The 14,687-nt window shown below is 57.8% G+C and overlaps 2 protein-coding genes and 1 long non-coding RNA gene across 3 annotated transcripts in view; 1 reads left to right on the forward strand and 2 right to left on the reverse strand.

Moving 5' to 3' along the window:
• The window catches only part of LOC141725632 (Fc receptor-like protein 5), a 45,846-nt gene that overhangs the window by 27,718 nt on the left and 3,441 nt on the right, over window positions 1-14,687 (reverse strand). Inside the window, 4 exon segments of the mRNA XM_074529610.1 lie at window positions 59-316; window positions 529-643; window positions 6,255-6,338; window positions 6,428-6,723. Coding sequence (XP_074385711.1) covers window positions 59-316; window positions 529-643; window positions 6,255-6,338; window positions 6,428-6,723 — 753 coding nt within the window.
• LOC141725547 (uncharacterized) lies at window positions 4,508-5,887 on the reverse strand. Its single transcript, XR_012577342.1, has 3 exons — window positions 5,858-5,887; window positions 5,688-5,767; window positions 4,508-5,602 (listed from the first exon to the last, which is right to left on the reverse strand). It is a non-coding gene; the product is annotated as an uncharacterized LOC141725547 (long non-coding RNA).
• On the forward strand, window positions 11,409-12,202 carry LOC141725544 (transgelin-2-like). The gene is made up of 3 exons (XM_074529392.1): window positions 11,409-11,542; window positions 11,621-11,723; window positions 11,806-12,202. Exons 1-3 carry the CDS (start codon window positions 11,512-11,514, stop codon window positions 11,945-11,947), a joined length of 276 nt encoding a protein of 91 aa, XP_074385493.1. The 5' UTR covers window positions 11,409-11,511; the 3' UTR covers window positions 11,948-12,202.

Genomic DNA, 14,687 nt, shown 5'->3' on the forward strand with positions numbered 1-14,687 from the left:
CCTGAATCCCTGGGGAGGGGCTGTGGGGGTGTCGGGGTGGGGGCTGTGGGGGGCTCACCGTGCACTCTCACTGTCACCGGCGCTGACTCGTGCCGCCCCCAGTATTCCACCCAGCCCTTGCAGCGGTAGCTGCCGCTGTGGTTCAGCTGCAGAGGGGACAGGGACAGCTCTGCGCCATCACGGAGCCTCCCCAGTTCCTTCGTGTCTCGGTAGAAGGACACCGAGGTGACCGTGCGGTTCTGCCAGCCCCGGCAGCGCAGTGTCACCGTGTCCCCCTCCAGCAGCGCCCGCACCGGCACCTGCAGCACCAGATCATCTGGGGACAGAGGGGACCTGTCACACCCGATGGCACCCAAACCCCCCCATTGGAGGGTCCAGAGTACCAGGGGTCCCCAGTTCTTGCACTGGGATGTCCCCAGGGCAGGTGACAGGCTCTGGTCACACAGGAGGTGACCCAGGGAGCAGAGCCCACCAGAGCCCTCGGGGTCCCTGCAGGTGCCAGCCTGGGGACACCCAAACCCTGCTTACCCTCTGATACTGCCACAGGGGGGCTGAGCCCGGTGCCGGGTCTGTCACACATGTAGGAGCCTCTATCGGTGACAGTGAAGCTCTCCTGTCTCTCATGCCGCCAGCGCTTCCAATCCTTGTACCAGGTGGTGGCACCGGTGGTCCCCGAGCCCTGGCAGGTCAGTGTCACCCGGTCCCACAGCACCGCCGGCCTCCAGGGGGGCTCCACCAAGAGCTGGGTGGTCTGGGCACCTGAGGGTGACAGGGGACACCAGCCTGCCAGGGCCAGCGCGGGGCTGGGGACAGCAGGATGGGACCATGGCATCCCCCGAGGACTCACCAGCAAGGCCGAGGGTCTGGGCTGGAAGGGAGAACGGACAGGGCTCAGTGGGGGTGGCACTGCAGGGACCGTGGCACCCTGCTTACAGGGTGTGCAGAATGTCCCTAACTGTCCCCATGGGGTCCGCTGTTCTTGTGGGAAAGTGTGTCCGGGTGGTCCCCAAAACATTCAGCGAGGCCAGGGGGACGTGTTTGTGTCACAGCCACCTGTGCACCACATCCCTGTGGCACAGACACCTTGGGAATGGGGAAACCGAGGCCACCCTGGGCTGAGGGTGGGGACACTGTGGACACCACGGGCACGAGGACACCATGGACACAGCCCATGCTGGCCCAGGTCACCCCCAGCAGCTCATGATCCCATCCCCATGGCCACATCCTCACTGTTCTTGTCCCCTTCTGTCCCTGCATCCCAGTTCCCTTGTCCTTATCCACAGAGCTCCCTGAGCCCAAAGGTGCAGTCCCCACATTCCTGTCCCCCTGTTCCTGTCCCCAAAGCCACCATACATCCTCAGTCCCAACAATGTCCACTGTGGGTATCATGGACTGGCACTGCTGGCATTGGGGACCTCAGGGGACCCCACACTCCCCCTGTGCCACCCCCTCTCCCCATTCCCAGGGTGTCAGGGCACTCACCCCACAGGAGCAGCGCCACCTTCCCAGCCATCCCGATGTCCCCAGCCATGTGCACTGGCTGTCACTCACTGCCCACGGGTTGGATGTCCCATGGGTGGTGGCTTTTCGGATAAAGAGGAAGGAAGTGAGGTCACGTTTCGTCCTCTATGTTGGTGCTGGCACTTGGTGGGGGCAGGGTGGCCGCAAGCACAGGGCCATGGGGATGTGGCCGTGACGAAAGTGTGGGGACAAGGTGCAATATGGGGTTGCCAGGAGTGGGGGGCTCAGAGGGTTTGGGGTACCCAGGCAATGGGTGCCCAGGGGAATGGGGGGTCCCTGGGAATGGGGGTGCCCAGGGCTGGGGGGACTCAGGGACCGCAGTGCCAGGGGAACGTGGGCTCCAGGGATTTGGGGTCAGGGGATGGGGATGCTGGGGGAATGTGGGTTCCCGTGGGAATTTGGGGTACTGGGACAATCAAGGTCCTGGGGAAAGGAGGAATTTTAGGGCATGGAATGGACAGGAGAGGGTTCCTTGGAAATGGGGTGCTGGGCCATGGAGATCCTGGTGAATGGCACTGCTGGGATGGGGGTCCCAGGCACGGTGGGACACAAGGAATGGGGGTCCCATGGTTGGGGTTCCAGGGGAATGGAGGTGCCTGGGAATGGCAGTGGCTGGGTGTGCCAGTGGGTCTGAGCTCCTTCCCTGGGTGTCTCAGATTTTGGGGTGACCCAGGGCCCTGCAAAGCGCCCTTGGCGTGCTCATTTCCTGGGCAGACATCACTTGAGTGTCGTGGGTAGCTTTGCTTCTGTGCCCTCTCCCACCCTTGAATTTTTCATCTCTTTATTTCTCTTATTTCCTTATTTTCCTCACTTTTGTACCACGTCCCCTCACACCCTGTTCCTGACTCTGCAATCCTGGGGAGCACCTGAGCAGGGAATGGGTTGGGGGGCGACAGGGGAGGGGAAAAAGGGGGTGTGAGGGGTGCAAGGATGGGTCGGGAGGCTGTGGGGGATGGAGGTGTTGGGCTGTGCTCTCTCAACAGTTTCACTTTCTTTTTCTTGGACAAGAAGGAAGCGGCCATTTGTGCTGCGAGTCAGATGGGCACGGGAGGGGGTTCTGTTCTGGGGGGGCACATCCACGATGTCCTTTCCTGGGAGGATCCCGTCCCAGGGGGTGACACATCCTGGCATGGGGGGACCTTTACCAAGGGCTGGCGGTTCCAGAAATGTCCCTGCACATTCCTGGCCGGGTGCCCGTCCCAGGGGTGGCACATCCTGGGGACCCCTGTCAATGCAAGGCTGGGGCCCAGCCATGGCCCAGCCCCACTGCACAGGGATGGCCATTGCCCAGCCCTGCTCTGCCCAGCCCCAGGTGGCAGCCAGCACCTGTGGGTCCCCCCTGCCCCCTTGGCTTTGATTCTGGCAGCTTTAGAGCTGCTGCAGAGGTGAGAATTCTGTGGGGGAAAAAGGCTTTGGCTGTGGTTTGCTCAGCCCTGCAAGAAGCACAAAACAACAAGGGCAGCCCAAGCAGTTCCTCTGCGAGCCTTTGACGGTTTCCAGAGCAGGGCTGGCTGGAAATGCCCACTGCAATGGCAGTTGTGGGGATACCAGTCCAGAAATGCAGCAATTGATCATTTGTTCCTCTTGGTAAGGGACTGTGAGAACCACAAAACTACTGCACAACCCACAACATTCTGTTCAACATCCTGACCTGGACCCTCCTTCTTGAACAAAACCCGCAGCCTTCTGGAACCTCATGGAAAGAATGTTTGGGTTTGGGATGTGTCTGCCAGATAAGAGGGAAAAGTGTGGGAATACCGAGCAGGGGCTCTGCCCACAGCTGTGCTGGGGCTGTGGGGAGTGACCCTGTGTGGATTCCAGGTGTCCCCAAAGCTGCTCCATCCCGGCCCTCCTCACCTGAGGGAAAGGCTGAGGGTTTGCAGGAATTGTGGTGTAAAGCCACCAGAGGGGCTGCTGTGGTCCTGAGACCTGCCTGGGGTCAGGCTCTGCCTTCTGTCTGTTATGAACAAAAATTCGGTTAATATTTTTTTTGTGAGAAAGAGTTACAGGGAGGCAGCCAGGTCTCTGTCTCTGCCAGGGTTCTTGTTGCTTTGTTATGGTAATCACCGATCCTTGTAGCTTATCTCCTCTTTTGTATTAGTAAAAGGCCTGGCTGGGTGGGTGGATGGCCCTTCCCCGAGGCTGTGCTCTCTTCCAGCATAGGGAAGACACCTGAGACGGTGGGGGGGGTTATGCAAAGTGACTCCAAAGACCAGCAGGCTTTGAGACCTCGACTCCAAAATGCAACGAGAAAACCCTAAAAACAACGAGCCACCTAAGAATTGAGAGACTAAAGTGATGTCCAGACGTGAGGAGCCAAGTGCTGAGCCTGCAGAGATGCAAAGCCCCTCTTGCCCTGAGCAGAGAGTCGTCCCGACGCCAGGACCAGGGAAGACCGAATCCACAAAACCAAGATCGGACAGGGACATCACACCCTAAAGGCTCCCACGAGGACTGGATCCCCCGGCTCTGCCCCTAGCGGACAGAGCTGCGCATATCCTCCTCCTCTGAGTCGCCCTGGGAGACGCGACGGGGACTGCAGCCCTGCCGAGCCGCCCAATCCTGAGCTGATCACTTTTAATAAAGGCATTAAAAAGGAGAAGAAGTCTCCTGGCCCTGTTTATTTCACGTCCATTTGGGATCATGGAGAGTGGATGCGGGAGTTGTGCAGGCCGTGAGCCTGGCCCCGGGACACTGCTACACGGCCAGTGGGCACTGGGATCCAACCTGCTGCCTTGGCGGCTTCTGCCCCCTGCCGGTGGTGGTGCTGGGACCGATGGGTGCCCGTGAGTTTGCAAAAGGAGCGATTTCCCCTCCTGCCTCCCGTCTGAGGCAGCCATGGCCGCTGAGGGGATGGAGCTGGACCCGGGGCGCCCCCTGCTGGCCGGGAGTGCTCCCTGCAGTGCCCCCTGCTGGCCGGGAGTGCTCCTAGCAGCCCCACCTGCTGGCTGCGGTTATAACTGCCACAAAAACCAACATTGCTGAGCGGGAAAGAAAGTTCTGGGTTTGTGTTGTTTGTTCTGTTCTGGTTTATCAATTTCCCAGTAAAGAGCTGGTATTCCTTTTCCTACAGTTCTGCCTAGAAACCCCATCATCTTTGAGATTACAAAGAGTTTTTTATATGGGTCTTCTTTCTATTCCAGGAACATTCCCACTTTCTTTGGCAGACATTTCTCATTTAAAGGAGTTGCCACTTTCTGGGTTCCAGCGTGGATGGGACAGACACCCCAAATGAAGACACGGTCAGGGACTTGGCCATGCTCTCATGCTCTGCCTTTTAAGCCACTTGGGCCGCTAAGGGCCCTCTCCCCAGATGGCACTTCTGGTCACCCAGCCACTCAGGAGCTGGCTTGGACAAAGCGTCACGTTGTCCCCAGTGTGCCATGGCTGACAGACTGATGGACAGACAGGGCCGTGTCTGGCCAAAAGCAAGGCCTGACCCAGCCCTGCCACACACAGCTGTTCCAAAATGTCTCCAGACATCAAACTTCTCCTGTCTCTGACACCCCACCCTGTGCCACGGCATGATCCCAACTGCCCTGGCAATGGGAGAGGCTCCGGAACCCCCCCAGGGAATTTGTGTCACCCTGGTGTGGGGAACACGGCAGAGGAGGGGTTTGGAAAGGGGGACAAGAGAATCCAGGGCCTCCATCAGAGCAAGGAAGATCCAGGGCCCTACCAGGTTCTTCTGGTGGAGGAAATGTGCTGGGGGGATTATTTGGGGTTTGTTCCTTATTGGGAGCTTTCCCTGGAAATTGTTCCTTGTGTGACCATTTGGACTCTGAACCTTGTTGCTGTCGCTGTTGGTTTTATTCTCTCTCATTGCTGTTTCAGGAAATTGTTCTTCTTTCAGCCCTTTGGCATCTTTGTGCCACCACAAGGAGGTTGAGGAGCAATTTTTTAGTGGCAGCACAGACACGAGTGGGTGCCCATGGGTGGGGGCCCTCAGTGCCCCCCAGTTCGCCCCAGTCTCACAGCACATTCCCGTAGATGTCACCGGGTTCCTGAGATCGCCCCTGGTGTCCCCTCAGCTCCGTGTAGGTCACCTGGGGATCCTGGAGGGTGGTGGCACCGGGGGACGCTGCGAGAGACACGGGCTGTGGGATCTGGGTGGGGTGACACTGGTGGGTGACGTGTCCCTCTGTGTGTGTCCCCCCCGTACTCACCCTCTGCCCTCTTGGTGACCACGACGTGGGTGTACAGCACCTCCCCCTCCTCTGGGGGGGCTGGGGGATCTGGGGGGGCCCTGAGGGAATAAAGGGGATGTGGGGGAGGGAATGGGAGATCTTGAGGGTTGGGGTAAAAGGGGAGAAAGAGGTTTGAGCCCCCCACTCACCTTTCCTGGTTCTTCCTGGCAGCTGCAGAGAAAAGAAGGGAGGGGTGACTGTGGGGTCCCAAGGGCCCTGAATCCTCTCATGATTTCCGAACTGCCATGGGACCCTCAATTCCCCTCAGGATCCCCAAGAATTTCTGGAGCCCCCCAGAACTCAATGCCCCTGACCAACTCAGCCTCAAGAACCCAAAGCCCAACAGGGACAGAGACCCCCCCAAACGCCCCCAGGGCCCCTGAAAGAATCCCCAACATCCCTGCAGGACCCTCCAGCAACTCCCCAAACCCTCCAGGACCAAAAGACAGGGTTACAATTCTGGGGCTGTGGGTGCTGCCCTATCGCTCCCCAACTTTGTGGTTCTCTACAGCTCCCTGGGACCCCCGTCCCCCCATTGTCACCCACCCACACGATGCCACCGGTGCCAGGCCAATATGGCACCCACGAGCAGGAGCAGGAACAAAAGAGCCCCACAGACCCCTGCGGCCACTGCAAGAAACAGAGGGGGACACATCAGGGTCACCCATCAGCCCAGGGGTGCTGCAACCCCAGTGACCCTGAGTGACCCCACCTGTGACCCAGGGAGAGCCAGGTGTCACCTCCAGTGCCAGCTCAGGGCTGAGTGCCTGGAACACGCGGTGCCCGTCCTGTCCCAGCTGGTTGGTGGCCTTGCACTGGTAGGTGCCCGATTGTCCCACATCGATGTCCCTGAGCTCCAGGAGGGGACCCTGGGCCACCTCGTGCCCGTTGTGCAGCCAGGTGAAGGTGACAGGGGCTGAGCCCACCTGCACTGAGCAGCGCAGGGTCACGTTGTCACCTGTGTGCACCTGGTGTGCCAGGGGACCGGGGGTGATGGTGGCATTGGCCACGGGCACTGCAGGGACACAGGACAGAGGGTGATGGTGGCATTGGCCACGGGCACTGCGGGGACACAGGACAGAGGGTGATGGTGGCATTGGCCACGGAGACACAGGGCTGAGGGCACAGGGAGGAGCTGGCAGCCGGTGTGGGGGGATAGGGACAATGGGGATGGGTGTGGTGGGCGATGTCAGGGATGGGGTCACACCAAGGAGGGGTGAGGGGACACAGGGCAGAGGTGGGAGGACACAAGGAATGTGTCAAGGGGACATGCAGGTACCCAATCAGGGAACCCGGGGGTTCTGTGGGGGCTCCCCGTGCCCAACCCCGCACTCACTGCGCACCGTGACGCTGAGCCGGGCGCTGCTCTTCCGCACGGTCCCACCCTGGGACTGCGCCTCACAGCTGTAATTCCCCGAGTGGGAGACCCCCACGGCGGGCAGCAGCAGCTGCGGGGACCCCTGCGGGCCCCCCAGCACCCGCCCGTCCTGATAGAACAGGTACAGGAGGGTGGCTTGGGGCCGCAGGGGGCTGGGGGTGCTGCGGCAGCTGAGAGTCAGGGGGGACCCCACGGTGATCTCGGGGGGACCCTCCAGTACTGGCACGGAGAAGAGCACTGGAAGGAGAGGGGAGGGGATTTGTGAGCCTGAATCCCTGGGGAGGGGCTGTGGGGGTGTCGTGGTGGGGGCTGTTGGGGGCTCACCGTGCACTGTCACTGTCACCGGCGCTGACTCCTCCCACTTCCCTGTCGTCCAATATTCCACCCAGCCCTTGCAGCTGTAGCGGCCGCTGTGTTGCAGCTGCAGAGGGGACAGGGACAGCTCTGTGGCATCGGGGAGCCCCCTGAGTTCTGTCCCCTCTCGGTAGAAGGACACCGAGGTGACCGTGCGGTTCTGCCAGCCCCGGCAGCGCAGTGTCACCGTGTCCCCCTCCAGCAGCTCCCGCACCGGCACCTGCAGCACCAGCGGGTCTGGGGACAGAGGGGACCTGTCACCAGGGGTGTCACCTGTCACTAGTGCACCAGGGGTCCCCAGTTTCTGCACTGGGATGTCCCCAGGGCAGGGGACAGGCTCTGGTCACACAGGAGGTGAACCAGGGAGCGGAGCCCACCCAGAGCCCTTGGGGTCCCTGCAGGTGCCAGCCTGGGGGCACCCAAACCTCCCCTCACCGTTTGAGACTGTCACAGGGAGGCTGAGCCCGGTGTCGGGTCTGTGACACATGTAGGTGCCTCTCTTGTTGACAGGGAAGTGGTCAGGTCCGTTCTGCCACCAGCGCTTCCCATCCGTGAACCAGGTGGTGGCACCGGAGCCCTGGCAGGTCAGTGTCACGGGGTCCCACAGCACTGGTGGTGTCCATAGGGGCTCCACCAGGAGCTGGGTGGTCTGGGCACCTGTGGGTGACAGGGGACACCAGCCTGCCAGGGCCAGCGTGGGGCTGGGGACAGCGGGATGGGACCATGGCATCCCCCGAGGACTCACCAGCGAGGCCGAGGGTCTGGGCTGGAAGGGAGAAGGGACAGGGCTCAGTGCCGATGGCACCATGGGGACAGCAGCATGGGGACACGGGGTGTGGGGCTGCTCCGTGTCCCTAACTGTCCCCATGGAGTCAGCAGTTCTTGTGGGAAAGTGTGCCTGGGTGGTCCCCAAAAGATTCGGCGAGGCCAGGGGGACACGTTTGTGTCACAGCCACCCGTGCACCACATCCCTGTAGCACAGACACCTTGGGAACGGGGACACCGAGGCCACCCTGGGCTGACGGTGGGGACACTGTGGACACCACGGGCACAAGGACACCATGGACACAGCCCGTGCTGGCCCAGGTCACCCCCAGCAGCTCATGATCCCATCCCCATGGCCACATCCTCACTGTTCTTGTCCCTTTCTGTCCCTGAATCCCAGTTCCCTTGTCCCTATCCCCAGAGCTACCTGAGCCCAAAGGTGCAGTCCCCACAATCCTGTCCCCACATTCCTGTCCCCACATTCCTGTCCCCCTGTTCCTGTCCCCAGAGCCACCCTACATCCTCAGTCCCACCAAGGTCCACTGTGGTTATCATGGACTGGCACTGCTGGCATTGGGGACCTCAGGGGACCCCACACCCCCCCTGTGCCACCTCCTCTCCCCATTCCCAGGGTGTCAGGGCACTCACCCCACAGGAGCAGCGCCACCTTCCCAGCCATCCCGATGTCCCCAGCCATGTGCACTGGCTGTCACTCACTGCCCACGGGTTGGATGTCCCATGGGTGGTGGCTTTTCGGATAAAGAGGAAGGAAGTGAGGTCACGTTTCGTCCTCTGTGTTGGTGGTGGCCCTTGGTGGGGGCAGGGTGGCCGCAAGCACAGGGCCATGGGGATGTGACCGTGGGGACAGTGTGGGGACAAGGCTGGGGGGGACAAGGTGCAATATGGGGTTCCCTGGCGTGGGGGGCTCAGAGGGTTTGGGGTACCCAGGCAATGGGTGCCCAGGGGAATGGGGGGTCCCTGGGAATGGGGGTGCCCAGTGATGGGAGTGCCAGGGGAACGTGGGCTCCAGGGATTTGGGGTCAGCAGATGGGGATGCTGGGGGAATGTGGGTTCCCGTGGGAATTGGGGCACCTGGGACAATCAAGGTCCTGGGGAAAGGAGGAATTTTAGGGCATGGAATGGACAGGAGAGGGTTCCTTGGGAATGGGGTGCTGGGCTATGAAGATCCTGGGGAATGTGAGTGCTGGGATGGGGGTCCCAGGCACGGTGGGACACAAGGAATGGGGGTCCCATGGTTGGGGTTCCAGGGGAATACAGGTGCCAGGGAACGGCAGTGGCTGGGTGTGCCAGTGGGTTTGAGCTCCTTCCCTGGGTGTCTCAGATTTTGGGGTGACCCAGGGCCCAGTAAAGCGCCTTTGGGGTGCTCATTTCCTGGGCAGGCATCACTTGAGGGTCCTGAGTCGCTTTGCTTCTGTGCCCTCTCCCACCCTTGAATTTTTCATCTCTTTATTTCTCTTATTCCCTTATTTTCCTCACTTTTGTACCACGTCCCCTCACCCCCTGTTCCTGACTCTGCAATCCTGGGGAGCACCTGAGCAGGGAATGGGTTGGGGGGCGAAAGGGGAGGGGAAAAACGGGGTGTGAGGTGTGCAAGGATGGGTCGGGAGGCTGTGGGGGATGGAGGTGTTGGGCTGTGCTCTCTCAACAGTTTCACTTTCTTTTTCTTGGACAAGAAGGAAGTGGCCATTTGTGCTGAGAGTCAGATTGTAAAGCGGGGGGTTCTGTTTTGGGGGGGCACATCCAGGATGTCCTTTCCTGGGAGGATCCCGTCCCAGGGGGTGACACATCCTGGCATGGGGGGACCTTTACCAAGGGCTGGCGGTTCCAGAAATGTCCCTGCACATTCCTGGCCGGGTGCCTGTCCCAGGGGTGGCACATCCTGGGGACCCCTGTCAATGCAAGGCTGGGGCCCAGCCATGGCCCAGCCCCACTGCACAGGGATGGCCATTGCCCAACCCTGCCCTGGCCAGCCCCAGGTGGCAGCCAGCACCTGAGGGTCCCCCCTGTCCCCTTGGCTTTGATTCTGGCAGCTTTAGAGCTGCTGCAGAGGTGAGAATTGTGTGGGGGAAATAGGCTTTGGCTGTGGTTTGCTCAGCCCTGCAAGAAGCACAAAACAACAAGGGCAGCCCAAGCAGTTCCTCTGCGAGCCTTTGATGGTTTCCAGAGCAGGGCTGGCTGGAAATCCCCACTGCAATGGCAGTTGTGGGGATATCAGTCCAGAAATGCAGCAATTGATCATTTGTTCCTCTTCGTAAGGGACTGTGAGAACCACAAAACTACTGCACAAGCCACAACATTCTGTTCAACATCCTGACCTGGACCCTCCTTCTTGAACAAAACCCGCAGTCTTCTGGAACCTCATGGAAAGAATGTTTGGGTTTGGGATGTGTCTGCCAGATAAGAGGGAAAAGTGTGGGAATACCGAGCAGGGGCTCTGCTCCCGGCCATGGTGGGGCTGTGGGGAGTGACCCTGTGTGGATTCCAGGTGTCCCCAAAGCTGCTCCATCCCTGTCCTCCTCACCTGAGGGAAAGGCTGAGGGTTTGCAGGAATTGTGGTTTAAAGCCACCAGAGGTGCTGCTGTGGTCCTGAGACCTGCCTGGGGTCAGGCTCTGCCTTCTGTCTATTATGAACAAAAATTCAGTTAATATTTTTTTGTGAGAAAGTGTTACAGGGACGCAGCCAGGTCTCTGACTCTGCCAGGGTTCTTGGTGCTTTGTTATTGTAATCACGGATCCTTGTAGCTTATCTCCTCTTTTGTATTCGTAAAAGGCCTGGCTGGGTGGGTGGATGGCCCTTCCCCGAGGCTGTGCTCTCTTCCAGCATAGGGAAGACACCTGAGAGGGTGGGGGGGGTTATGCAGAGTGACTCCAAAGACCAGCATGCTTTGAGACCTCGACTCCAAAATGCAACGAGAAAACCCTAAAAACAACGAGCCACCTAAGAATTGAGAGACTAAAGTGATGTCCAGACGTGAGGAGCCAAGTGCTGAGCCTGCAGAGATGCGGAGCCCCTCTCGCCCTGAGCAGAGAGTCGTCCCGACGCCGGGACCGGGCAGGACCGAATCAGGGAAACCAAGATCTGACAGGGACATCACGCCCTAAAGGCTCCCACGAGGACTGGATCCCCCGGATCTGCCCCCAGTGGACAGAGCTGCGCATATCCTCCTCCTCTGAGTCACCCTGGGAGACGCGACGGGGACTGCAGCCCTGCCGAGCCGCCCCATCCTGAGCTGATCACTTTTAATAAAGGCATTAAAAAGGAGAAGAAGTCTCCTGGCCCTGTTTATGTCATTCCAGACCGTGGATCTCTGGGAGGGTGAGTGATCCGGATGCCGTGGGGTGGGGATGGGGATGGAGATGGAGCCAGAGCTGAGCCTGCTGTGAAGAACAGAAGGGAAGAACATGGCGTGCGTGCAGAGGACCCTGATGAACCTGGGCAGCCTGGCCGTGGCCAAGGGTGACGGGCTCTTCGTGGGAGACCCCAACTGGTTCCCCAAGTCGGTGCAGGGGGGTGCTGGAGGGGCAGGACGCCGGGCTGGGTGGGTCCTTTGGGGGTGCTGACAGCCGCTGTGCCCGCAGGAAGCCGCAGGAGAACCGGCGCGTCTTCTCCGAGGACAAGCTGAAGGAGGGGCAGAGCGTCATCGGGCTGCAGATGGGCACCAACCAGGGCGCCTCGCAGGCTGGCATGACGGGCTACGGGATGCCCCGCCAGATCCTCTGAGCCCCTCCGGACCCCCCAGGCCTCTGCGTGCCAGGGGGCCCCCCCAAAACTGCCTTAACCCCCGCCTTGGACCAGCCGGGTGCCCCCCGGCCCCAGTTTTGTCAGGACCAAAGTAATTTTTTATTATTATTATTTGGCTGGGTGGGCGCTGTGCCCACCCCACCGCCCCGCAGTGCCTTGGGGGCTGCTGGAGGGCCCCCCCAGCGTGTTGGGGAGCAACCCCTGTGCCCCAATAAACGGATCCACTTCTTTCCAGGCTTAAATGGTCGTGATTTGCGACTGGGGGAGGGCAGGTGGGTCCTGCTGGGTTACAAGTGGGGGGATCCCGGTTTGGGGGTGCAGAGACCCCATGGCCGCGTGGAGGGGCGGGGCCACAACAAAGGGGGCGGGGTCAGCAAGGACTGGGCGGGGCGAGAGGAAAGGGGGCGGGGCTGAGTTGTCGCTGTATCACAGCGCCCCCTGCTAGCCGGGAGCGCTCCCTGCATCGCCCCCTGCTGGCCGCAGTTATAACTGCATCAAATATGAAAAACCGGATTTTTTTCCTCTGGTTTTGTGTTGTTTATTCTGTTTCTTTTCTACTACAGAACTGTTATGCCCTTTTCTACATTTTCCCCCATGTTTTTGAAGTTATAATAAATTTGAGCAGGGGCTCTTCTTTTCCGTTCCTGCCCTCCTTGGCAGATATTTGTCTTTCAAAGCAAGACACAGAGGATGGAAAGAATTCCACCCCCATGTCTTGGGGGCAGTTGAGAGGTGGCCCCCAGGGGTCCAAAGGTAGCAAAAACCATTTTGTTTGGGAGCAATCCTCGGATGTTTGTTATTGATAACCAAGGACTGGGCCAATGAGTGAAACTCACCAGCTGTGGCTTGATTAAAATGACCTAAAACCTTCAGAACACAAAATAAATAGGAAAGATGGAAAATTCCTGGGTCTTGCCTCCAGTGCCAAGTCAAGGAATGGACAAAGTCAGCACAGGAGGAGATAAAACCTGCCAGGGTGAAGGTGTGGCCAAAGGATGAGGCAGAGTTTGGGTGTTGACCTCCAACCAGTAAAATGACAATTAAATGGGTTCTCCTAACTAATTTAATCCCCTAAAATATGGGGCAAAGAGGCATTTCCCTTAATTTAAATCACTCAAGTGATAGGGAAAGGGGGATTTTCTCAGTTTAAACCCTTAATAATGGAAGGCAATAGGGTTTCCCCCTCACTTTAAACCTTGAGATGATGAAAATAGGGAGTTACCCGAAATTCAAACCCAAAAAACGCCATCGCCAAAGGCTGATGATGAAGATGATAGAACTGGATAAAATCGAAGTAAAGCATCCAAAATAAGCACTGTAATTCAGAATATCGAACAGCAGGTGGCAATGCTACTCCACCAAACGGACAAAAAAATCCAGGAAATTCTGAGTGACTGAAAAAGAGTTCACTCCTTGGAATTTTAGAAGTTAAATGACAGGAGAAGAAAAGAACAGTGCTGGGGTGCTTTTATGGAACTGCAAAAGAGCACACAAAAAGCTTAAAATAATTTTCCCTATATAGAGTAAAACTGCTGGGATTACATGCCATCAGTAGATGGCCTTACACTGCTTTTTTTTTAGTTACATAGAAGACTTCTCACATTTTATTTTCTATATAATATATATTATAGTGTAATTTATAATATATATTATAAATTATATAATATTTTATATTCATTATATAATGTAATATAGTATAATATAATATAATATAATGTAATGTAATGTAATATAATATACTACAATACAATACAATATAATATAATATGATATAATATATCATAATTTAAAATACAGTACATCATATAATACAAAATAAATTAAAGTATATAATACAATTTATAATATATAATATATATTATATATCGATATTATTATATATAATATAATGTATAATATATATTGTGCATTCTGTATTATGAATTATATATTTTATATGATTCATTATATATTATACCATATTATTCTAAATTATAACATACCATGATATATTATAATATATAACCCATTTTAATCCTTATTAGACATTTACAAATTTTAAAGAGTGAGCCTTGTTCCTCACGCAGTTTGACCAAAAATCTTAATTTTGGGTACAATAAGAGGCAAAAAACGTCGTGTGCTCTCCCAGCATTGGGAGGGGGAATGAGGAGCCCTGTGGGGCGCTGTGAAGAGGAAGAAGAGACCCCTGAGGGGAATCGATGCCCCCCAGTGCCCCCCAGTGCCCCCCACTGACCCCCAGTGCCCCCCAGTGCCCCCCAGTGCCCCCCACTGACCCCCAGTGCCCCCCAGTGCCCCCCAGTGTCACAGCACGCTCTCGTAGTCACGGGGGTCCCGCTGTCCCTTCTGGGGTCCCGACAGCTGCGCGTTGGTCACTTGTGGGTCCCGAGGTGGGGCAGGGCGGGGGGGCACCTCTGGGGGCCCTGAGAGTGGCACCGCTTGTTGGGACCTGGGTGGGGGTGACATTTGTGGGTGTCCCTGTCCCCCCCTGTACTCACCCGCTGCCCACTCGGTGCCCATGATGTGGGTGGTGAGCGCAGCCCCCTGCTCCGGGGGGTCCTGTGGGGATTAGAGGGGGTCTGGGGGTGTCTGGGGAGGGGGAAAGGGGGGTCCCGGTCCGAGCCCCCCACTCACCTGTCCTGGAGCTTCCTGGTGGCTGCAATGGGAAGGGGAGGGGGTGACCGATGGGACCCCTGAACCTTCCTGGGAGCTCGGCAGCTCC

Source organism: Zonotrichia albicollis, chromosome 30 (genome assembly GCF_047830755.1).
Source record: "Zonotrichia albicollis isolate bZonAlb1 chromosome 30, bZonAlb1.hap1, whole genome shotgun sequence".
NCBI classification, from domain to species: Eukaryota; Metazoa; Chordata; class Aves; order Passeriformes; family Passerellidae; genus Zonotrichia; species Zonotrichia albicollis.